Source organism: Erithacus rubecula (assembly GCF_903797595.1).
Source record: "Erithacus rubecula genome assembly, chromosome: 8".
Taxonomy (NCBI): Eukaryota; Metazoa; Chordata; class Aves; order Passeriformes; family Muscicapidae; genus Erithacus; species Erithacus rubecula.
This window is the reverse complement of record NC_136659.1, coordinates 35,317,228-35,341,363: the sequence shown is the minus strand read 5'-3', so window position 1 is coordinate 35,341,363 and position 24,136 is coordinate 35,317,228. Positions and strand designations below refer to the sequence as shown.

At 38.7% G+C, this 24,136-nt stretch overlaps 1 protein-coding gene across 1 annotated transcript in view; it reads right to left on the bottom strand.

The window, feature by feature from the left end:
• KIF5C (kinesin family member 5C) overlaps positions 1-23,396 on the bottom strand; it is a 59,497-nt gene extending 36,101 nt beyond the window's left edge. The window contains exons 1-6 of the mRNA XM_079310861.1: positions 23,168-23,396; positions 6,173-6,263; positions 4,314-4,387; positions 3,705-3,809; positions 2,419-2,467; positions 1,744-1,799 (exon numbers count right to left, since the gene is read on the bottom strand). Coding sequence (XP_079166987.1) covers positions 1,744-1,799; positions 2,419-2,467; positions 3,705-3,809; positions 4,314-4,387; positions 6,173-6,263; positions 23,168-23,293 — 501 coding nt within the window. The 5' untranslated portion in view covers positions 23,294-23,396. The remainder of the gene's footprint in view (positions 1-1,743; positions 1,800-2,418; positions 2,468-3,704; positions 3,810-4,313; positions 4,388-6,172; positions 6,264-23,167) is intronic.
• Positions 23,397-24,136: the final 740 nt, after the last annotated feature.

Genomic DNA, 24,136 nt, shown 5'->3' with positions numbered 1-24,136 from the left:
AATGGTCAGGTGGGAATTGGGATATTTAATGGGAATAAGGAATATTCAAATGGGAATCAGGGATGTTCAGGAGGGATTTAGGGATGTTCAAGTGGGAATCATGAATATTCAAGTAGTAATCAGGAATGGTCAAGTGAGAATCAGGAATATTAAGGTGGGAATCAGAGATGGTTAAATGGGAATCAGGAATGGTCACACAGGAATCAAGGATGGTTAAGTGCGAATCAGGAATGTTCAGGTGGGAATCAGGAATATTCAAGGGGGAATCAGAATATTCAAGGGGGAATAAGGGATGGTTAAATGGGAATCAGGGTTGTTCAGGTGGGAATTAGGAATATTCAAGTGGGAATCAGGAATGGTCAGGTGTGAATCAAGGATGTCCAGGAGGGAATCAGGAATTTCCAGGTGGGAATCAGGGATGTTCAGGAGGGAATCAGGAATGGTTAAATGGGAATCAGGAATGGTCACACAGAAATCAAGGATGGTTAATTGGCAAACAGGGATGTTCAGGTGGGAATCAGGAATATTCAAATGGGAATCAGGGATGTTCAGGAGGGATTTAGGGATGTTCAGGAGGGAATCAGAAGTGGTCAAATGGGAATCAGGGATGTTCAGGTGGGAATCAGGGATGGTTAAATGGGAAACAGGAACGGTCAAACAGGAATCAAGGATGGTTAAGTGGGAATCAGGGATGTTCAGGTGGGAATCAGGAATGTTCAAGTGAGAATCAGTAATATTCAAGTGGGAATAAGGGATGGTTAAATAGGAATCAGGAATGGTCAGGTGGGAATCAGGAATTTCCAGGTGGGAATCAGGGATGTTCAGGAGGGAATCAGGAATGGTTAAATGGGAATCAGGAATGGTCAAACAGAAATCAAGGATGGTTAAGTGGGAATCAGGGATGGTTGAGTGGGAATCAGGGATGTTCATTTAGCACTAATGACCAAAGGGATCAGCAGAACCATCAACATCCCACGGGACTGTGGCCCAGGCAATGGACCCAAACCTCCCTTGGGGTGACTTCAGGGGAAACTTGGGAGCCAATTTTTTTCCACAGGATTAAAGATTCAGTGACATCCACACACACAGCATGAAATTTTCCCCAGAAAACATGGAGTGATACCACATGCATTCCTAATTTGGGTTAGATTTCATACCCAGGTTAATTCTTCCCCCTCAAACTACAAGACAAAATGCAAAGTCCTCCTCTCTCAATGCAATAAATTAATTAATCAATTTCTTTTTGCTCCTCAAGCTGAGAATAAACAGAATAATATTATATATACATTATTTAGGCTCACATATGTTCATATCAAGCAGATTGCATTCAAGTGAGGGCCCAGAAAGTCATAAAACAAATCCCAAACCCAACCAATCTGCTCTGAGCTATTGACAGATTACAGCATCCAAGCAGCAAAATATTAAAGAACAAAATTCCTCAAGTTGTTCCCTTTCATATCTGACATGAAAGGGGAACATGAACACTTGAAATTTAACAGCATCTTAACCAAATGGCAACGTTCAAAGTCAGAAAAAATAAAACAAACACGATTCAAGCCCATTAATATTTCAGGAAACTTGTTTCAAGCCAGGAACCAACAACACAATTTGAACATTCAAGGCTTCAAACAGGAGCTGAATTATTGCAGCAAAAACTCTGGGTGCAAATGGAAGTGTGAAAATAAATGCATTTGTGGGGGGGAAAAAAATGAAAAAGCTGAGGATAAAATTATTTTTTTTTACCTTAACATAGGGGACTCTGTTTTTATCTTCATGGACAGCGAGGTTTGTCTTTGACACTGGAGAAAAACGTGGAGATCATCAGGAATATTCCAGAGGGAAGAAATAAATAAACCCTCAGTATTTCTGACACATAGAAATTGTTTCCTGCTCTGTCAGTCTCATACCTGTTTATTCAAATTTAAAAGCTTTTTTTTTTTTTTTTTTTTGGTTTATTTCTTTAGTGAATTAAATTAACCCAGACTAAAATGAATTTTGGCAAAGCAGAGGAGACAGGAGAGCAGCCTGGAATTCAGAACAGCTCAGAGCCACATTTACAGAGATTTCTGCATTTACAGACATTTCTAAATTTAAAGACATTTCTAATTTACAGCATTCCTAATTTACAAGGATTTCTACCCTTACAGACATTTCTAATTATCAAAATTCACTTTTATTAGCAGCCAGCATGCAGAACTAGAGACATGAATTATGAAAAAAAGCAGATTCCTCCCCACTAAACTGCCTGCCAGAAGCCAGGGATTATTCTAAAACACCCTTTTCATTTATAAACCAGATTTTTTTTTTTAATTTTAAGGGATTTTTCCTTGAAGCCCAGCCCTTGTTAATAAATAAAGTCACTGTTCCCCCCCCTCCCCAGGCTTTGGTTCAGAGTCACATAAAAAACACAGAACTTACCATCAAGCAGGTCCCTTATTTTGTCCAAATATATCTCAAAGTAGGAAACCTGATGAAATGATCACAAACATCACAGATTTCAATGCTGATAATTTAATCTCTTGCTGTCTCTGTTTCTAAATTAAAAATAAAAAAAAAAAACAACCCCCCACCTCCCACTCAGCTTGAATTCCACCTTACATGGGAACACATTTGTTTTTTGAATGATTTACAAGCCATTGATCTTCCTCCATTTATCAATGATTCATCAGCAAAGCACACCAAAAAAAAAAAAAAAAATTAAATTAAAAAAACTGCAGGTAAACCTTATCTCCTTTTTTTTTTTTTTTTTTGTAACATAGGCAAAAAAATGACAAAAAAAATGTTGAATTCAATCAAGGCCATGCAGCTCCTGCAGCAGCATCATGAGAAGAATCAGGTTTGAGGATTGTAAAGATTGTATATTTATTTTCACCCTCCCCCCCCAAAAAAAAAACACCTTTAATATCCCATTTCCTCAGCAAGATAAATTACATTTATGCAAAGATAAATTAAATTATTGCAATGAAGCACGTGTGACTGTTCTGCCTTGAATCAAATCCAAAGGAGAAAATAAAAATGAGCTTTGCTGTAACAAAAAAAAAATAAATAAAATTAAGGAGAATGATTGAATAAATGAGTTTCTTAACAAAAGGGGAAGGAAACACAGAAAGAAACAGAAATAAGTGAAGGGAGTAGAGCCAAACCCTTCCCTAATTCAGATTATTTATCCAGATTATTTAGCTGGAATATCTCCTGGCTGCATTCTAGGTACGAAATAAATAGAAATATGGAATAGAAATAAATAGAAATAAATAGAAATAAACAGAAATAAATAATAGAAATTAATAGAAAGATTGAAATAAATAGAAATAAATAGAAATAAATAATAGAAATAAATAGAAAAAAATGGAAATAAATAGAAATAAATGGAAATAAATAGAAATAAAATAGAAAAAAATAGAAATAAATAATAGAAAAAAATGGAAATAAATGGAAATAAATAGAAATAAATAATAGAAATAAATGGAAATAAAATAGAAATTAATAGAAAGATTGAAATAAATAGAAATAAATAATAGAAATAAATAGAAAAAAATGGAAATAAATAGAAATAAATAATAAAAATAAATGGAAATAAATAGAAATAAAATAGAAAAAAAATAGAAATAAATAATAGGAAAAAAAATGGAAATAAATAGAAATAAATAGAAATAAATAAATAAAAATAAATAGAAATATTGGTATTTGGTGAACATTATATTTACCTTGATGTGGAACTCCAGGTTCTCATCCATGGAGTAGATGTGGTCAAAGATGTCATGTGCAATTCTGGGGATGATTCCCATCAGCTGAGGGTCGTGCAGCTTCCCCTGTGGGAAAAAAAAACCCAAAAAAAAATAAAATCCCAACCCTTCCTCAGAGAGAAATTCATCCCTGTTATTTATTTAGATATATTTGGGATTTATTTAGGTATATTTGGGATTTATTTAGATATATTTGGGATTTATTTATGTATAATTGGGATTTATTTAGATATATCTGTTATTTATTTAGATATATCTGTTATTTATTTAGAAATATTTAGGATTTATTTAGGTATATCTGTTATTTATTTAGATATATTTGGGATTTATTTAGATATATCTATTATTTATTTAGATATATCTGTTATTTATTTAGTTATATCTGTTATTTATTTAGGTATATCTGGGATTTATTTAGATATATTTGGAATTTATTTAGGTATATCTATTATTTATTTAGATATATTTGGGATTTATTTCGATATCTGTGTGAAAACCAAAGAGCTGAACATTCCCAAATCCCATTTTTCACCCTTTTCACCAAATTAATTGAATTTTTCCCCATTTTACCTCCATGGTGTGTGTTTTTCCTGATGAGGTCTGGCCATAAGCAAAGATTGTTCCATTGTAACCTTCCAGAACATCTGCAAGGAGGAAAAAAAAAATTAAAAAATTTCAATTAAAATCATTCCATGCCATCCTCAAGCTGAATTATTCAACATTTTTTAAAGCCTTGAAGCTGAAATCATTTTATTGTGCAATAAAAAATGGGGAATATATGAGATATTGAGCTGATTTTAGGCAAAAAAAAAAAATTAAATTAAAAATGTATTTAATTAAAAAATTAAAAATTAAAAATTTTAAAAAAAATTATTTATTTAATAAAAAAATTAAATGTGTGATTGAAAAAAAAAAAAAAGGTTGAACTGCATTTCAAAGCAGCAGAAACCTGGAGAAAATGCAACAAATTCACTTTTTTAGCTGTTCCTTATTTTAAATTTCACATTCTGTTTTCTATTTTTGTGTCACAGTATCAATTAATAGATAAATAGGAGAAAAAAAGGGGAAAAAGGAAAAAAAAAAGGAAAAATGGGGGGAAAAGGAGGAAAAAAGGGAGGAAAGGGGAAAAAAGAAAAAATGGGATAAAAAAGGGGAAAATAGGGGGGAAAAGGGGAAAAAAAAGGGGGAAAAAATGAGAAAAAAAGGAAAAAAAAAGGGAAAAACAGGGAAAAGAGTCAATTTCCAGGTAAGGGGAAAATAACTTGATTAATCAAATATTATGTAAGGAAATTGCTCAGAATTTGCATCAATATTTGCATTTTGCTGGAGGAAGCAGAGATAAGTAATTTACCTTCCCAATTAGCAAAAAATAAAAAAAAACCACCCCAAAACTTTATTTTATTTTAAAAAAATTAATTTTCGGCATCAGCTGCAGTGAAAACAAGGCAGAGCTCTGAGGTTATTTTTGCTGGAAGATTTTTCCACCTTTAGTCATTTCTCCACCATCTGTGCACTGAACCCAGAAAGAAAAATCTCAGTTAATAATAAAAAAAAAAATAAATTGCACCAAACTCTAGAGGATGGGGAAAAAATCTGATTTAAAAAAAAAAACCAAAACAAAAAAAGCCAAGATTTTTATGCAATTTCCAGGAAAATTTTTTAAAAATCTAATTTATTTTTTTTCCCAGTGATTCCCAGTTTTTCTCCAGAATTTTTTTCTCTTCCTTTCAGCTGCTTTTTTTTATTATTTTTATTTTTTTCCTGAGGGTGGACACCACAAAACCTTCCCATGGCCTTATTTTTAATCTTATATTTCTCTTTTTCACCCCAAATCTCTCAAATTTCACAGCTCAGCTTTTGAAGCTCATATTAAATAACCAGAAAAATCCCTCAGCCCTAAGTGACACCCATCCCACCACCCCAAAATAATTCATTTAAAGATATTAAAAAATTAATTGAAAGATATTTAAAAATTAATTTGAAGATATTTTTTTCCTCCTCCCATATATTTGCAATATTTTAATGCAAAGCAAATCCCAAACCAGACCCTTCCACACTCTCCATCCTCCCACAATATTTTACAAATATTCCACATTTATCCTGGGCTGAACTCTGCACCAAAAACACATTTTTCCCCCTTATATATATATAAAAAAAAGAATTTATGTGGAATAACAATACAGAAAAACTGCTGCAATTCCTTTAGTTCTATTTGGTTTTTTTATATATTTTTTTTCACACAGACCCTTTAAAACCTTTTAAAAACCCTTTTTTAAAAAAAAAAAAATATTTGGAATTATTTATTCTATACTCTCCAACCATTCATTACCCAGAGTTTAAACAGTTGGAGGGCACAGAAAACACAATTTTCTCCCTCCTAAAAGAGGATGATGAACAAAAATAAAAATAAAAATAGAAATAACACCCACCTTTGACAATCTGCTTGGCACAGGCATTATAAACTTGCTCCTGGGTTGTGTTAGGGGGTAACACCCTGTCAAAGACATAGGGCTTCCCTTGCTGCAAACAGAGGAGAAATTCAGTGAGAAAAAAGGACATTTACCATCCCCATTTACAGAGAAATTTATGTAGAAATTATATATATATAGGGATTTATAGAGGAATTTATATAGGGATTTATATAGGAATTTACATAGGAATTTACATAGGAATTTACATAGGAATTCTATTTCATGTCAGCCTGAAATGCAGCATTTCTCACAGAGGGAAAATTCAGTGAGAAAAAAGGACATTTACCATCCCCATTTACAGAGAAATTCACAGAAAAATTATATATATAGGGATTTATATAGGAATTTATATAGGAATTTATACAGAAATTCTATTTCTTGTCAGCCTGAAATGCAGCATTTCTCACAGAGGGAAAATTCAGTGAGAAAAAAGGACATTTACCATCCCCATTTACAGAGAAATTCACAGAGAAATTATATATATATAGAGAGATTTATATAGGAATTTATATAGGAATTTACATAGGAATTTATATAGGGATTTATATACGGATTTATATAGGAATTTATATTTCATGTCAGCCTGAAATGCAGAATTTCTCACAGAGGGAAAATTCAGTGCAGTGAATAGGAGAATATTTTGTGGACTGAGCAGATGTGACATTTTGGGGGGTTCAAAACAATTTTTTTTTTTTTTTTTTTATAGGTGGCAAATAAAAGGTGGGGAATGTTCCCTGTGTGCTCACACATGGGGTGGAGATTTCCTTCTCCTCATGGGAATTAAGGAAAAATGTCCATGCAAATATTGGGAATAATCCTGGAAATACTGGGGGAATAGTTATGTAAATATTGGGAGAATAACCATGTAAATATTGAGGGGAAATTATAAATATTGAGGGAAAATCCATGTAAGTAATGGGGAAATAATCCTGTAAATATTGGGGAAATACATGTAAATATTGAGGGAATAATCCTGTAAATTTTATGGGAATAATCCTGTAAATTTTATGGGAATAAACCTGTAAATATCACGGGAATATTTCTGTAAATATTGGGGAATAAATCTGTAAATATTGGGGGAATAAATCTGTAAATACTGGGGTAAAATCCATGTAAATATTGGGGGATTAAACCTGTAAATATCAAAGGATTAAACCTGTAAATATCAAAGTATTAACCCTGTAAATATTAGGGATATAATCCTGTAAATATTGGGGGAACAATTATGTAAATATCAAGATACTAACCCTGTAAATACTGGGGTAAATAACCATATAAATTTTGGGGGGAATAACCCTGTAAATATTAGAGGAATAACCCTGTAAATATTGGGGGAATATCCATGTAAATACTGGGGAAATAATCCTGTAAATATCCAGAGAATAACCCTGTAAATATCAAGGGATTAACCCTGTAAATATTGGGGGAATAATCCTGTAAATATCAAAGGAAAAATCCTGTAAATATTGGGGCAATAAGCCTGTAAACATCAAGGGAATAATTTTTAATTTTTATGGAATTCATGATTTTTCCCCATTGTTTCTTTCATCTCTCAATATCCAATTTCATTTATCTCCAAACTTACAGTTTGTTTGTAAAGGCAAATATATATATATAATTTTTTTTTTTTTTCCCCATTCATCAATTCATAATCCATCCCATCGTTTCTTTATCTCTCAGTGCTGGTTTTATCTACCCACAGCTCATTTGTAAAAATAAATCCAACATTCCCCCAAACCCCAATTCCTGAAATTCCCAAGTGACACCAGGAGTGACACTTCAAACAGCAGCACCCGCCAAAAACCAAAATCCAGATTGGGGTGACCTTCCAAGGCTGAGCCCTTGATTCAGCTTTTGGAGTTCTAGGATTATTATTATTATTATTATTATTATTACTATTATTGTTGTTGTTATTATTATTTTATATAATCACTGATTATCTTCACCAACTGCACAAAATTTTGTGGGATTTTGGGCAGAGTTTTTGTGCTTCAAATCCACATTAATTCTCATTTTTTATCCAGGAATTCCTGTTTGGGATCTCTGATGTTGGAGAAATGTTGGGATTTTCCTGCGTCACCCGTGAGCCTTTTTGGGTGTGTTTTGTTATTATTGGAATCTCTGTTACAATAATAGAGATTGTGTTACAGCTCTAATTAAATTAATCTTAATTTCTGACTGGTTTTCCTCAAAGGCAACAAGAGGAACCCTGCAAAGGCAACACCCTCCAGATCCAAAGGGATTTTCCCAAAACAGAAAGGAGAAGGAGCAACCATGAAAATCTTGATTTTCAGCATCTTCCACTCTTGTCACCTCCAGAAGTGACAGAGCTTTTTCCTTTTTTTTTTTTTTTTTCTTTTCAAATGCAACTCATCCTGCACAAAATTCCCAAATTAAGGAGCAATCCCAGCAGCAAAGAGCCAGAAATAAAATGTGATTTTTTGAGCCATGCAACCATTCTCTCTGTGCCCCTCCATCTATGATTTCCCAAACTTTTTAATCAAATACAGAGTGATATCCCCACCCATAAATCACATTTTCCTTCCTTCCCTGCCAGGTTGTTCCATTAAATTGTGCATGATGCTGGGATAAGTGCTCTGATCCACCCACACAATTCCTGCTCCTCTTGTTCTGACAGCCAGATTCTGCTCTGGGCACCACCAGGGAATCTATTCAGATATATTGACAATTATTATTTCACTTCTTGGAGTTTAAAGGCTTTAAAAATAATATATAAAGATGATTTCACGAGCAGAAAAATGGATTTTCACCCTAAATCCCAAATTTACCAAAGTAGCATCTTAGAGCTGCCACCAGAAGCTGATGCAGTTCAAGAAATCCAAGATAACCAAACACATTTCCTGCTTTGATAAATAAATAAAACAACCCCAACCCCCCAAAAATAAATAAAATAAATGAATAAAACCAAAAGCATCCCCCTTTATTCCCCCTGGAAGGGCCAGGAGTTTGGGAAGGCAGCAGGAGGGTTCTTTAATAATAAATACATAATAAAGAAGTAAATTAAAAAATAATAATAAAAAAAAGTCCATAAATGAATACATAAATGAATACATAAATAAATACATAAATAAAAATAAAAGCATCCCCTTTATCCCCCTGGAAGGGCCAGGAGTTTGGGAAAGCAGTAGGAAGGTCCTTTAATAATAAATACATAAATAATAAATAAAGAATAAAAAATAAAACAAAACAAAATAAAATAAAATAAAATAAAATAAAATAAAATAAAATAAAATAAAATAAAATAAAATAAAATAAAATAAAATAAAATAAAATAAAATAAAATAAAATAACATGATGGTGAGCAGATAAATTAATGAAGAATGATTTCCCAGATAGTTCCCAGCACCCTAAATGCTCCTGTAGGAGGTTTATAGATAAAAGATGGGAAATTGCAGCTCTGGAGGATGGGATATTTCCCAAAAAAAAAAAAAAAAAAAAAAAAAAAAATCCTTAAATGTTGGAAATATTCCTAAAACTCATTTGGAAAATAAATGGAATAGGCACTCCAGAGCAACTGGAGTCAAACCCAGAATTATTTTTGCAGAGGGGGCTTAATTATTGATTTATCTTCTGAATTTTTCTGTGGAGCTGATGGAGTTTGGCTCGTGGCCAGTGATCCACTTTCAGCTAAAAAAGAACTTTGAACTCCTTGCAACAAATCTCCAGCCCCAAAAAGCATCATTTGATTTGATTTGATTTTTTTGAATCTGCAGATTCAGGAAATCAAAGCTCAGGAATGATTTTAAAGCTATTTTTCCACCTTGATGGAAAAAAAAAAGACTCTTCCAGAGAATTTGGTAATTTCTTGTGATTATAAAACAACAAAAATTAGGAGTTTTGACAGCCTTGGGGAAGGGCTGGGTTCAATCTTCTTAAAAATTTCCAACCTAAATTCCATTATTCCATATTGTTTCATAAATTTGAAACTGATCTTGAATTACTGTGTGGGGGGCTTTTTTTTGTTGTTGTTGTTGTTATTTTATGGTTTTCTTCTCACTAAAATAAAATTTCCCAGATAGAAAATAAACCCCATCCTGAAGCAGAAGGGGAAGAAGGGTCCCCATGGAGAGGGGGACAAGTCATGGGTGGAGCAAGGTTTAGGATATCCCAAAAAAAATTTAAAAAAAATTTTAAAAATTAAAAAATAAACAGGTGGAAGGTTGCAAACAAAGCAGATTTGGGGAGAGCCCCAAGGATTGCATCCCTGGCAGGGCTGGGTGAATAATCTGAGTTTGTTAAATCAATCCCTGCAGATTTGTGGGGGCTCAGGGGATTTGTGACAGGATCCTGAGCCAGGGCAGAGAGGTCACAGCAGCAGCACTGTGACCCCTGAAGCAGCAAAAAAATCAGATTTAGGGGGTCAGGGAATAACCCAGAGCATCCCTTGGGGTGGCACAGGGAGCAGAGAAAGCATTTCCTGAGTCTCACTGCCATGTTTAATCCTGATTTATTGTGTGGTTGAATCCTAAAGGAAGAATTCCTGGAAGGTCTCAGGGTCCCTGAGCTCACCTGAGCCCCCCAAACCTTCACCTGGGCAGAGCCAAAATTCATCAACAGGGTTCCTCACCCTCCAGAACTGCACATCCAATATTCCCAGCTCCAGCAGAGAGGAATTTCATCATCATCATCCAGAATTCCCCCAGCATTTGCAATTTAACAGAGCTCAGGGAATTATCAGTGCCCTGGTTCCACCAGAAAACACTCCAATTGCTGAAAGTCACAACTTCATTGAAATTCAGGGATTGGCTGGAATTTTAGGGATTGGATGGAAGTTTAGGGATTGCACCACTTAATTAATGGCTTGTCTTCATTTTCTTCTGTCTTTACTCAGAGTTAGGATTAAAAATACAAAGGAGATGAATTTTTTTATGTTGGGATTTGGTTGCTTATGAAATCTTATTTAAAGTACAAAGAGTTCTGCAGCACTTCCAGCCACCAGCTAAAAGTGAGCAAAGTGGAGCTGAATTTAGTTAGTGAACAAGGTATTTAAAAGATAAACAGTCCAATAAAGAATTAACACTTATATTATTGATACTTTTGACTGAATAACCAAACTCCTGTGACTACAGTGCAGCACTGACTGTCCAACCAAAAACGACCTGAAATCATGAAGAAGGAAGAATGTAGAAAGAAACAACACCCAAAATTCTCCATCATGCCCCATACCTATTACTACATTATAAAAACCCCAAATTCCAAACCCTTCACCATGTGAAATCACACACTTCTATTTAACGATTTTAACTCCATCACTCACATTTGGAAGATTTTTCCAAGGCCTCAAGTTAAAAGCAGTTTTCTCCTGGGGGTCAGTGTTAGAAATCTCAAAACTCCCAGGTTTGGGGGTTCCAGCAATCTGCAGACAGGTTGGATGTGCCACACCCAAAATACCTGCTCAAACCCAAAATACCTGCTCAAACTCTGTGCCACACCCAAAATACCTAAAACCCAATGTCATACCTGAAATACCTGCTAAAACCCCATACCACACCCAAAATATCTGCTAAAACCCTGTGCCACACCCAAAATACCTGCTCAAAATCAAAATATCTGCTAAAACCCTGTGTCACACACAAAATACCTGCTCAGAACCAAAATACCTCCAAAAACCCTGTGCCACACCCCAAATACCTCCTGAAAACCATGCCACACCCAAAATACCTGTTAAAACCCAAAATACCTGCTCAAATACCATGCCACACCCAAAATACCTGCTCAAACCCTGTGCCACACCCAAAATATCTCCTAAAAGCCATGCCATACTCAAAATACCTGCTTCAAAATGTAAATACCTGCTCAAACCCTGTGCCACAACCAAAATATCTCCTAAAAGCCAATCCACACCCAAAATACCTGCTCAAACCCAAAATACCTGCTCAAATACTGTGCCACACCCAAAATACCTGCTCAAAATGAAAATACCTCCTAAAACCCTGTGCCACACCCAAAATACCTCCTAAAAACCTTGCCATACCCAAAATACCTGCTCAAACTGTGCCACACCCAAAATACCTGTTAAAACCACCTGCCACACCCAAAATACCTACTCAAATCTCATGCCACACCCAAAATACCTGCTCAAACCCAAAATACCTGCTCAAACTATGTGCCATACCCAAAATACCTGCTAAAACTCCATACCACACCCAAAATATCTGTTTAAACCCTGTGCCACACCCAAAATACCTTCTCAAAATCAAAATACATGCTCAAATACCATGCCACACCCAAATACCTGCTAAAACTTCGTGCCACACCCCAAATACCTGCTCAAAATCAAAATATCTGCTAAAACCCTGTTCTTGCCTGATTTCCTCTACCCCTCATTATCTGCAGAAAATCAAAGAAACAGTGAATTTTACCTAAAATGACCAATCTCACCATTTTTGGCACCAACCACCCAATCCTCCCTTATTTGGGAAAAAAGGTAATGACACAAGAATTATAAAATCCAAATATATTTTTAAAAAGTGAGGGTTCTTTCCCAGATGTAGCAGGTAAGTTTAAATAGGAGATTGGTGATCAGAGATCCCAGTGCTGTTTGGAAAATGTGTTTATTTGTGGGGGCAGGGCCATGATCACTGCAGTGCTTGGTTTGGTGATGCTCAGCAGTTATTTTAATAAAATTACATCAGGTAATTAAACAAACAGAGACCAAAAATCCCTTTAAAAAAATCATTACATTTGTCCCTCCAGTGCACTCTGTCAGGACAAAGAGTTTCCTTTCTGCACTGAGCTGCTTGGCCTTTCTTTGGTCATTTTTTGGAGGCTTTTTATGAGCAAAAAAAATAGATTTTCTGGCTCATAACCCCTCTGCTGCCCGCCTGCAGCAAGAAATGCTTTAGAGCTTGCAGGGAGCACAGCAGTGAAGAGCAGCCCCAATTTCTGCTGAATTATCCCCAAATATGAAATTATTCCCAAGAAATCCTGCTGAATTTTCTGGCACTGATTTCCTGACCAGGTCCAGCAGTGATTTTTGTCTGTTCCCTCCCAGTTCCAGATGTTGATCCTGCCCAACATTTCCAGCCATGAGTGAAAACTCTGCTGCAGTTTCCTGGCAGGGCAGAGGAGGGGAACAGCCCCTAAATTAATAAATAACAAACTGACAGCCCTGTGAGCACAGCACCTGCTGGTCCTTATGCAAACCAACCCTCATATTCTGATTTTTGCACAGCAGAAACAAAGCCAAGGCACTGGGGCTGGTGACCAGCAGGGGGTAAGGGGGGTGAAAATATCATTAACAGGGTGAAAAGAATCATTAAGGGGGTGATTTTTTATTATTATTATTATTATTATTATTATTATTATTATTATTATTATTATTATTATTATTATTATCATTATTATAGTTGTTACAGTTATTGTTATTGTTATAATTATCGTTATTGCAATAATGTTAATATTATTAATGATATAGATATAGATATATATTATTACTGTTATTGTTATTGCTATAGTTATTATAATCACTATTGCAATAATTTTAATATCATTAATAATAGGTATAGATATATATAGTTATTATTATTACTGTTATTTCTACAGTTATTATTATTGTTACTGCTATTATTATTATCGTTGTTGCAATATTGTCAATATCATTAATATATAGAAATATTATTATTAATGCTACTGTTATTGTTATTGCGACTGTTATTATTATTATTGTTATTGCTATAATTATCGTTATTGCTATTGTTATCATTATTGGAATAATGTTCAAATTATTAATAATAAATAGATATAGATATATAGATATAGATAGATATAGATATAGATATAATTAGTAATAGTGTTATTGTTATTGCTACAGTTATTATTTTCTTATTGCTATAGTTATGATAATAATTCTTGCAATAATATTAATATTATTAATAATATTATTAATAATATATATGGATGTAGATATATATTCTTACTATTACTGTGTTATTTCTATAGTTATTATTATTACTGCTATAGTTATTATAATAATTATTGCAATAATTCTAATGTTATTAATAATATATATAGATACAGATATATAGATATTATTATTAGTGTTATTGTTATCGCTCTAATTATTATTGTTATTGCTATAGTTATTATTTTCTTATTGCTATAGTTATTTTAATAATTATTGCAATAATGTTAATATTATTAATAATATATTGGTATATTTTTTTTATTATTATTATTATTATTATTATTATTAGTCACAGAAGCACTTGCTCTCCCTGATGAGCCCCAAGCCATTCTGCAGGACTTCACCCTCCAGCCCTCCTCAGCATCTGGCTCCATTTTAAGGAAAAAAAACCCAAAAAACCCAAACCTGAGCTGCCCACAAAGAAAATAAATCCTCCATCACCAACACAAAATTTGTTTTTTTTTTTCCTCCGGGAAAATGTTTTCTCCACGTGCTCCTGTGTAGTGAGATGAATTCTGCTTTTAAGATTTGTTTGCAGCCCTGAACTGTTTTGCTTTGAAGCTGAATTGTGAAAAATGCCATGAAGTGAGAAATAATCGAGCCAAGTGACAGCAGCTGTCTGGGTATTTATGGGTGACCCAGAAAATGGGAAAAAAATACAAAATAAAGCATGGGGAGAGGTCCTGAGAGGACAAAAACATGCAAAACGTAAATAAAAAAGAGGAGAGAGGGGGGAAATAATAGAAAAGAAGTGAGGATAGAAATGTGAAATAAAAAGAGATTGGGGGGAAAAGAGAGAAGTAGAAAAGAAAGACAAGGAGAGGATACATGAACAAAAATCCAGAGATTCCAGCTGCAGAAAAATTCAACTTTTGGAATCAGCCTGGCTAAAAATAATCCCTAACCCAGTTACCCCAACCCAGGGAATGCCTCCTGCTCAGAGGGGGAATAATTCAGCAGCCAGGACAATCAGTGTGATTTTGAAATTCAACTTTCACCCCTCAGAACTGGAGATTTTTCAGCTCAGGAGCTGCCAAAACCTGTTTTGCTGACTGGAAAATGCTGCCATAGCAACATTTGGGAATGTTTTGTGCTGTAAAAAAAAGGTGTTGAGGTCCTTGGGGTCATTTAAGATTTAACAAAATGTGGTTTTGGTATCAATCCTCCTGCTGGAAGAGCAGCTTCAGAACCAGCCCAGTTTTTCAAAGTTGGGGTCAGGAGAGATTTTTACACCATCATCATAACCAGGGAATGGAAAAGAAATTCTCTCAGCAGAGAGAGAGAGAGAGGAACTGAAAAAACAAATCACTGCTATTAAATATTGAAGTTTTTTGTTTCTGGGTGCTCATTTCTCATGGGAGGGAAAAAAAAAATCCCACGTTTTTGGTGTCAATGAGACTCTGCTCACAGCTGGAAAATTGACATTTTCTGAAGCTGTGCTGTGACCAATTAGTGATATTTTAATGGGAATTTGATGGAAATCACAAGCATTTCCCATAAAGAGCCAAAATCCAAAAATATAGAATATATTGAATATATATAAATATCTGGAAATGGATGAACAAACCCAGGAATCCATCATTAATCCCACACCTGTGACTCCACAATTTCAAGGCTCTCAAGGATCCCATTCTGGATAATTTTTTGTTGCTGTGTTTTCTTTGTTTTGCCAGGATTATTTAAGTATGCAATGTTTTCACACTCCAAAACCCAATAAATTTGAATTAAGAGATTTTTCCCAGTTCACAAGCACCATTATCCCAACTGTGCCTTCCAGAGGAGCTGGCAAAACAAACATTTCCAAAATCCAAAGTGCCAAACCCTTCCTGAGCAAATAAAAATCACTTTTTTGCCTCCTGGCTTTTAAAAGGTTGCAACAGCACCAAACCAAGCAAAAAGGGGAAAATAAAGAGTATTTGGTGACTTTGAGATAAAACATGACAAGCTCAAAGAACCCAGCAAAAACTGTCACAAAAATATCCCTGTAGATGTTAAGAAAAATACAACAAACCACAAACTGCCTAGGAGGGATCTTTGGAGGAAAAAAATCACCAGATTCCAAAAAAAAAATTTTTTGAATTTAACTGAAGCAGGCAGAATTTAATCAGAAATGCTTCAGACAGTGCCAAGCCATGGAAATAAGATCATGGGGGGGTTTTAGGAATATTCAGCAGCAGCTGGAGACACCTTAAACAGCACAGAACAAGGAATTTTGGAAGGAAACAAATCCCCCAAGTGAGTCATTTTCATGACAACCAGGATAATACCAGGGGTGTTAAAACCATCAAGAAAAAAACAAAATTGAATCATCTTTCCTCCCAAACCTGTTTCCTCAGAGAAACTCCTACAGATGAAAACAAATCAATATTAAAGTGGAATCATCCTTAATTTTATTTATTTTTTTTAACAGCTTTTGTTCTGCTGGAACAGTTTGAAACCCTGAGCACACAGGGGGAGGTTTGCCCTGGGGAAAAATCCTCTCCAGTGGAGCACAGAAATAACCCCAAATAACCCCAAATAACCTCAAATAACCCCAAATATCCCCAAATCTCACTGCACCAAGCTCAACAAACACTTGCCAAAACAAATCCAAGCCCCAGTGGCTGACTGGTGAATTCCAGGGGAAGGAAAAGGACTGGGACTACCCAGAAATGATATTCAAAAAATGTTTAAACATTCTGGTCCCTAAAAAAGGCATCCAGAGGGGGAAAAGCCAACACAGAGTTGCTTAAAACTCAATTTTCCTCTGGTGTGACAATTTAGCTTGTTGAAATCCATCACCTGTGTTTGAAGTTTTGAAGGGGAAAAAAAGAAGATTCATGGGAATCTCCCTGTGACAAGAAATAAATTTATTTCTTGACAATCAGCTCCAGAACAGTTCCCTTCTTCAGCAGCAAACTGCAAAAACAGAAATAAACCCCTCCTAAGACCCTGATTGAAATCTTCCACATAAACTGCTGAAAATTAATATGAGGAAAGGAAAGGGAAAAGGAAAGGGAAAAGGAAAGGGAAAAGGAAAGGGAAAGGGAAAGGGGAAAAGGAAAGGGAAAAGGAAAGGGAAAAGGAAAGGGAAAAGGAAAGGGAAAAGGAAAGGGAAAAGGAAAGGGAAAAGGAAAGGGAAAAGGAAAGGGAAAAGGAAAGGGAAAAGGAAAGGGAAAAGGAAAGGGAAAAGGAAAGGGAAAAGGAAAGGGAAAAGGAAAGGGAAAAGGAAAGGGAAAAGGAAAGGGAAAAGGAAAGGGAAAAGGAAAGGGAAAAGGAAAGGGAAAAGGAAAGGGAAAAGGAAAGGGAAAAGGAAAGGGAAAAGGAAAGGGAAAAGGAAAGGGGAAAGGAAAGGGAAAAGGAAAGGGAAAAGGAAAGGGAAAAGGAAAAATGGTTTTAACTAGTCATTTGTCTATTATCCCAAGGATTTATGGAATTTTTAAGGTGTTTTAGCCACAGAGTGACAAGTGTTTAGCAGCACTCAGAGATCTCTGTGCAGGATTTTAGGACGTGCTCTTCACCAGCACAAACTCTGCTGACTTCACTGGTATATATGGAACAAAAGATAAAGCAGATCCAAATATTTCAGGGGTGAAAATAAGTGAGAATCTTCCCACAAGAAATTAAAAAAAAAATAAAAAAATTAAAAATTTAAAAAAAAAAAAAAAAAAAAAAAAAAAAAAAGAGAAAAATAAATAAAACAGAACCTCAGCCCTGCTCAGGCAGGAATTTTTATTTTCTGCAGCCCTGCCCTGGAATTCCTGCCCTGGAATGTGCCAGTGCAGGGAGCCCCAGGAGGGATCAGCTGATGGTTTTGCTGCCCTGAGGCACATCAGTAATTTATGGGCAATTTTTCATGGGTGAGGCCACAGAACCTCCCTGGAGTGAGCAGAGCTCAGCAGCTCCTGCTAAGCTGGGCTTTACAAAGCTGGGCTTTACAAATCCCTGCCAGCACAGTGAAGAGCCTTTTATCCCTTCCTGGGAACAGCAGCAGCTTCCCAAGCTGCCTGTGGGATGTTCTGCTTCCTAACACGTTGGAAATATTAGAAATATCACAAATATGTGTGTATAACAAAAAAAAAATATATATATATATAAAAGTTGAAGAAGGAATAAAAACCACAGCAAGCTTTGATAGAGAAAAAAAAAAAAAGAATTACTGAGCCAGTTTTGCTGAATAACTAAGAAGGCCAAAAGTGTGTTAGTGTGTGAGTTGAAAAGGGTTTTTATGGCTCAGAGCAAAAACAAAAAAAAATGTTTTTACCAAGCAAAAAAGATTTTTCACAGGCAAACAAAAGTGCTGATGTTGCAAGGAGAAAAATAGATCTCAAAATTTTCCACTGGGAAAAAAAACTTAAAAACAACTTCTAGCTTAAACTGAAACATAATAAGTTTTTGTGATTAAAAAATAGTAACTTGAATATGCAATGTTAGTAGTTTGATGAGCTATAGGAAATAGGAAAAGTGTTGATTGTCATGTTTTAAAATGCTCTGCAATTAAAAGTAAATAATGGAACCAGAACTGGCTTCAGGTGACACCTGTGGGTTGAGCTCTGCCACCCACAACCTGTGAAATGCTGCATCATTTAAATGCAAAAATCAGCATTTTAAATAAGAAATAAATAACTGTGTCATTTAAACACAATAAACAGCATTTGAAATAATAAATAAATAAATTGCTGTATTGTTTTAATACAATAAACAGCATTTTAAATAATAAAGAAATTGCTGTGCCATTTAAATATAGCAAGCAGCACTTGAAATAATTAATAAATAAATTGCTGTATCGTTTAAATATGGTAAACAGCATTTTAAATAATTAATAAATAAATTTCTGTATCATTTAAATACAAAACCCAGCATTTCAAATAATAAATAAATTGCTGTATCGTTCAAATATAGCAAACAGCATTGGAAATAATTAATAAATTGCTGTACCATTTAAACACAATAAGCAGCATTTTAAAAAAATAGAGAAATTTCTGTATCAGTCAGATACAATAAACAGCATTTTAAATAATAAATGAATAAGTTGCTGTATTGTTTTAATACAATAAATAGCATTTTAAATAAGAAATAAGTAGCTGTATCATTTAAATTCAAGAAAAAGCATTTTAAATAAGAAATAAATAACTGTATCATTTAAATGCAACAAACAGCATTTCAAATAAATAAATTGCTGTACAGCTTCAATACAACAAACAGCATTTTAAATAAGAAATAAATAGCTGTATCACTTAAATGCAACAAACAGCATTTCAGATAAATAAATTAGTGCATCCAGCCCTGCTGGGCTCTCTGCCCTTCCTCCCCAGGTGGGATAAAAGCACCTGGAGGAACAGGACACACCCCAGGGCTCCCAGAATAAACCATTTTCAGCTGTGGGAGCCACAACATCCATCAGAGTCACCTTGAGGCTGCAGAGGGATGGAGCTGCAGCCTGGGCAGCCAAGCACAGAAATTCCCTGGATTTATCCCCTGCTCACAGGAGAAACTCAGCTCAGAGATTCCTGAGTTTTAAACTTGTTGGCAGAATGAGAGAATTTGGGGGTTTTGCACTGTTTAAGAAAAGGGAAATTCAAGATTAAAGGTTTTCACCACTGGGGATGGACAGAAAATAAACACAAAACCAGGATCAAATCCCAAGAATCCATCAGGGCACTGCCCAGCCCAGCCTAAGCAAACTCAGCCTAAGTGTTAAACTTTCCCTCCTTGCTGCTCCTTCCCACAAACACCAAGTCAGGATCTGTAATTTTTTTTTTTTTTTTTTTTTTTTTGCCCAAGGCCCCAGGGAAGTGTAACAGGAGATGACAGTGGGAAATTCAGGAAGAAAACCTTCTCCCTGTGTTTATTGGGAAGAAATAAATTTATTCAGACTTACTAGGCAAAAAAAAAAACCAAAAAAATTAATGTTCCCCTGAAATCAGTTTGTTTTTTTTTTCTTCCATTTCTTTGAGGGGAATTAGTTTGGTTTTTAAAATTTTAACAGAATTCTTTCCAAAGCAGGGATAAAAAATAAAAGCTGCATTGCAGGGTTTTCAAATGCTATAGTAAAACAAAACAAAAAATTAGAAAGTGGTTGGTCCTGGTTTATTTTGCTTTTGAAGACTGAAATTCTGCTTTTCCTAGAAGGAATTCTGCTCTGCTGCTGCTTTTCCACAGATCAGGCTTCCTTGCCCCTGCCAGGCATTATTTGTTGGAGCAAAGCAGCCACTCCAAAGGAATAAAATAATAAAAATAATAAAAATAATTAATAAAAATAATAAAAGCCCAGCAGCACTTCCCAGTCCTGCTGCAGTGGGATCCACTGGGGATCGAGTTACACCAGAGCTCAGGGCTGAAAATAGAGGACAAAGAATTGGAAATAACCCCCCAACCTGAATATCCATGTAAAATAAATAACTATATAAACAAATACATGCACTTTCCTTGTTTCTATTTTTTTTTTTAACTTCCATGGTAGGAAATTACCAGTTGCTGTTATTTTTTCCTTTTTTTTACCCTCAACAAAGGAATTATCTCCTGCCTGCAAGACACAAAATCCTTTTCCAAAGCATCACAGTTCCTGTTTTCCCAGACAACAGAGACTTTATAGACAAAGCCACATTATGAGGGGGAAAAGAGAATTCTAAACCCCAATTCTCTTCACAACACAGCACAGTAAAGGATTTACAGGAGATGCATTTTAATCTGCTTTTAATATGTCTGGGGGTTTATTTATTCAGAGGGGAGGGGAACTTGCTGACATTTGTTTCTTAAACATCCAGTGGCACATTTTCCCTCCCGATATTTGCTGGCCAAATCCAACCCTCCGCTGCTGACCAAGATTGATTAAATCAACCAATTTGATTATTCTATTGTTAACAGGCTGCTGGGGGTGCTACAGCTTTAACCTTCACAGAAAGAACAGTTAATTTGTCAGGACACATTTAAAATAATAATGACAACAAGCTGTTTGTGCTCATAATTCACCCATTCTTTTTTTTTTTCCTCGCAGTTAATTCTGCAACTTTCACCGGCAAAGTTTCTGCTGAGCTCGAGGTTTTGGTGAGAATTTTAACAAATAGTTAAAATAGCGAGGAGTTGTGCTGATAATAAATTTTAGAGTCTCTTCAGCACCACGCAGCACAGAATATGTTATTGCTGACCAGAATATGAAATAGATGTCACGGTACAGTGAAATAAAGAATTACAACCAGCCTGGCTGGACACTAAACCAAAAATCAGCCCCTGAACTGCGCCCAAAGCGGCACCGGGGGGTTCCGAGCGCTCCGGGGAGGGACCGGGAAGATTTTGGGGGGGAAGGAGCCGCATCCCGACCCTTTGTTCCCATAAAAACCCTGGAGCAGCCGAGCCCCAGTGGGCAGCGAGGGAGATTTGCAGGGTTTGGGTTCGTTTCGTTCCTTTTAAAAATAATAAATCCCAAAGTTGGGTCACATCCCGCAGCGCTGCTCAGCGTGGGGCCGATCTGCGGGGCTGCGGGATGGGGACGGGAATGGGGATTTGGGAATGGGGATCTGGGGATGGGGATTTGGGAATGGGGATTTGGGGATGGGGATTTGGGGATGGGGATTTGGGAATGGGGATTTGGGAATGGGGATTTGGGGATGGGGATTTGGGGATGGGGATTTGGGAATGGGGATTTGGGGATGGGGATCTGGGGGATGGGGGCAAGGGGGAATGGGAATCCAGGGATGGAGATCTGGGGATGGGGATTCGGAATGGGGATCGGGGAATGGGGATCTGGGACTGGGGATGCGGGGATGGAGATGAGGGGATGGAGATCCAGAAATGGGGATCCAGGGATGGGGGATCGGGGATGGGGACCCGGGATGTGGATGTGGGGATGGGAATCCGGGAATGGGGCTCTGGGAGGGAGATGTGGGGATGGAGATCCGGGATGGGGATCTGGGAATGGGGATACGGGGATGAGGACCTAGGGGATGAGGATCCGGGAGTAGGGACTGGGCATGGGGACCTGCGGATGAGGATTTGGGGATTCGGATCTGGAGATAAGGACCTGGGGATGGGGATTCGGGGATTCGGATCGCTGGATGGAGATTCCGGATGGGGATCCGGGATGGAGATCCGGGAATGGGGATCTGGGGATGGAGATCTCGGGATGCGGATCCGGGGATGGAGATCCCGGGATGCGGATCCGGGGATGGAGATCCCGGGATGCGGCTCCCGGGGATGGAGATCCCGGGATGCGGATCCGGGGATGGCGATCCCGGGATGCGGCTCCCGGGGATGGAGATCCCGGGATGCGGCTCCCGGGGATGGCGATCCCGGGATGCGGATCCGGGAATGGTGATCCCGGGATGCGGCTCCGGGAATGGTGATCCCGGGATGCGGATCCGGGGATGGCGATCCCGGGATGCGGATCCGGGGATGGCGATCCCGGGATGCGGATATCCCGGGATAACTCCGTGCCGGCGCTGCCGCAGGGGCGCGGCGGAGGCGCGGGCGGCCGCCCCAGCCGAGCATGCCCAGTCCCCGGCATGACATCAGCGCCCGAGCCCGCGGCTCCCCCGCGCCCCCCGGGCCCCCCCAGACCCCCGATACCCCCGGCGACCCCCGGGCCCCTCTCCCGGTGGGGTGGGGGCAGCCCGGGAGGGGGGAATTTGGGCAGCGCCGCCGCCTCCATCCCGCTCCGGGGCTGCGGGAACAATGGAGGGGATGGGGGGGGGACAGCGGGGAGAGATGGGGGGACAGCGGGGAGGGATGGGGGGGACAGCGGGGAGAGATGGGGGGGACAGCGGGGAGGGATGGGGGGGACAGCGGGGAGACATAGGGGGAACAGCGGGGAGGGATGAGGGGGACAACGGGGAGAGATGGGGGGGGACAGAGGGGAGGGATGGGGGGGACAGAGGGGAGGGATGGGGGGGACAGAGGGGAGACATGGGGGGGACAGCGGGGAGGGATGCTCGCCCCACAGGAGGGATGCTCGCCCCACGGGAGGGATGCTCGCCCCACGGGAGGGATGCTCGCCCGGAGAGGAAGGATGCTCGCCCCACCCGCGCGGGCGCAGGATGCCGCAGACTCACCCCGATGACCACGGTCTCGTCGCCCTTGAATTTGGGGATGAATTTGTCGCCCCGCAGGATCTCGGCCTCGTTGAGGGGCCGGAAGCGGCACATCACCTTGATGCTGCACTCGGCGGGGTCCGCCATGGCGGCGGCGGGCCCGGGGCGAGCGCGGCAGGTGCGGGAGCGGCGGCGGGGCCGGGGCCGCGGGCGGGCGGGGCGCGGGGCCCGAGCAGCCGCTCACAGCCCGGCGACACGCCCCGCACCGGGCGGACCAGCCCCGGACCGGCCCCGATCGGGCGCGGCTGCGCGGGGCCTCCCCCCGCAGCACCGGCCAGGGATGCGCTGGGAGGGACCCCGAGCATCCTCCGGTGCCTCCCCCCGCAGCATCAGAGAGAGATGCGCTGGGAGGGACCCCGAGCATCCTCCGGTGCCTCCCCCCGCAGCACCAGCGGGAGATGCGCTGGGAGGGACCCTCAGCATCCTCCGGTGCCTCACCCCGCAGCACCGGCCAGGGATGCGCTGGGAGGGACCCTCAAACATCCTCCGGTGCCTCCCCCCGCAGCACCGGCCAGGGATGCGCTGGGAGGGACCCCGAGCATCCTCCGGTGCCTCCCCCCGCAGCACCGGCCAGGGATGCGCTGGGAGGGACCCTCAAACATCCTCCGGTGCCGCCCGTCCCACGTTTTGTCCAGCCTGGAACATTTCCAGGGATCCAGGGGCAGCCGCAGCTTCCCAGGGCCTCCCCACCCGCACAGGGAAGCATTTGTTCCTTCTATCTAAACTAAATTTCCCCAAGTCTATCTCCAGCTTTTTCCAGGTGCTGGAAGCCCGCTATGGGCTCTCTGCACAAGCTCCCGCAGCATCCCCAGCCTGTCTCCATAGGGAAGCTGCTCTAGTTTTCAAATCACCTTCGTCGTGACCCTCTGGATTAGCCCCTCTCAAATCTGCCCTTGGCACCTTTCTCCCTTTGACACAACTGGATCTTTA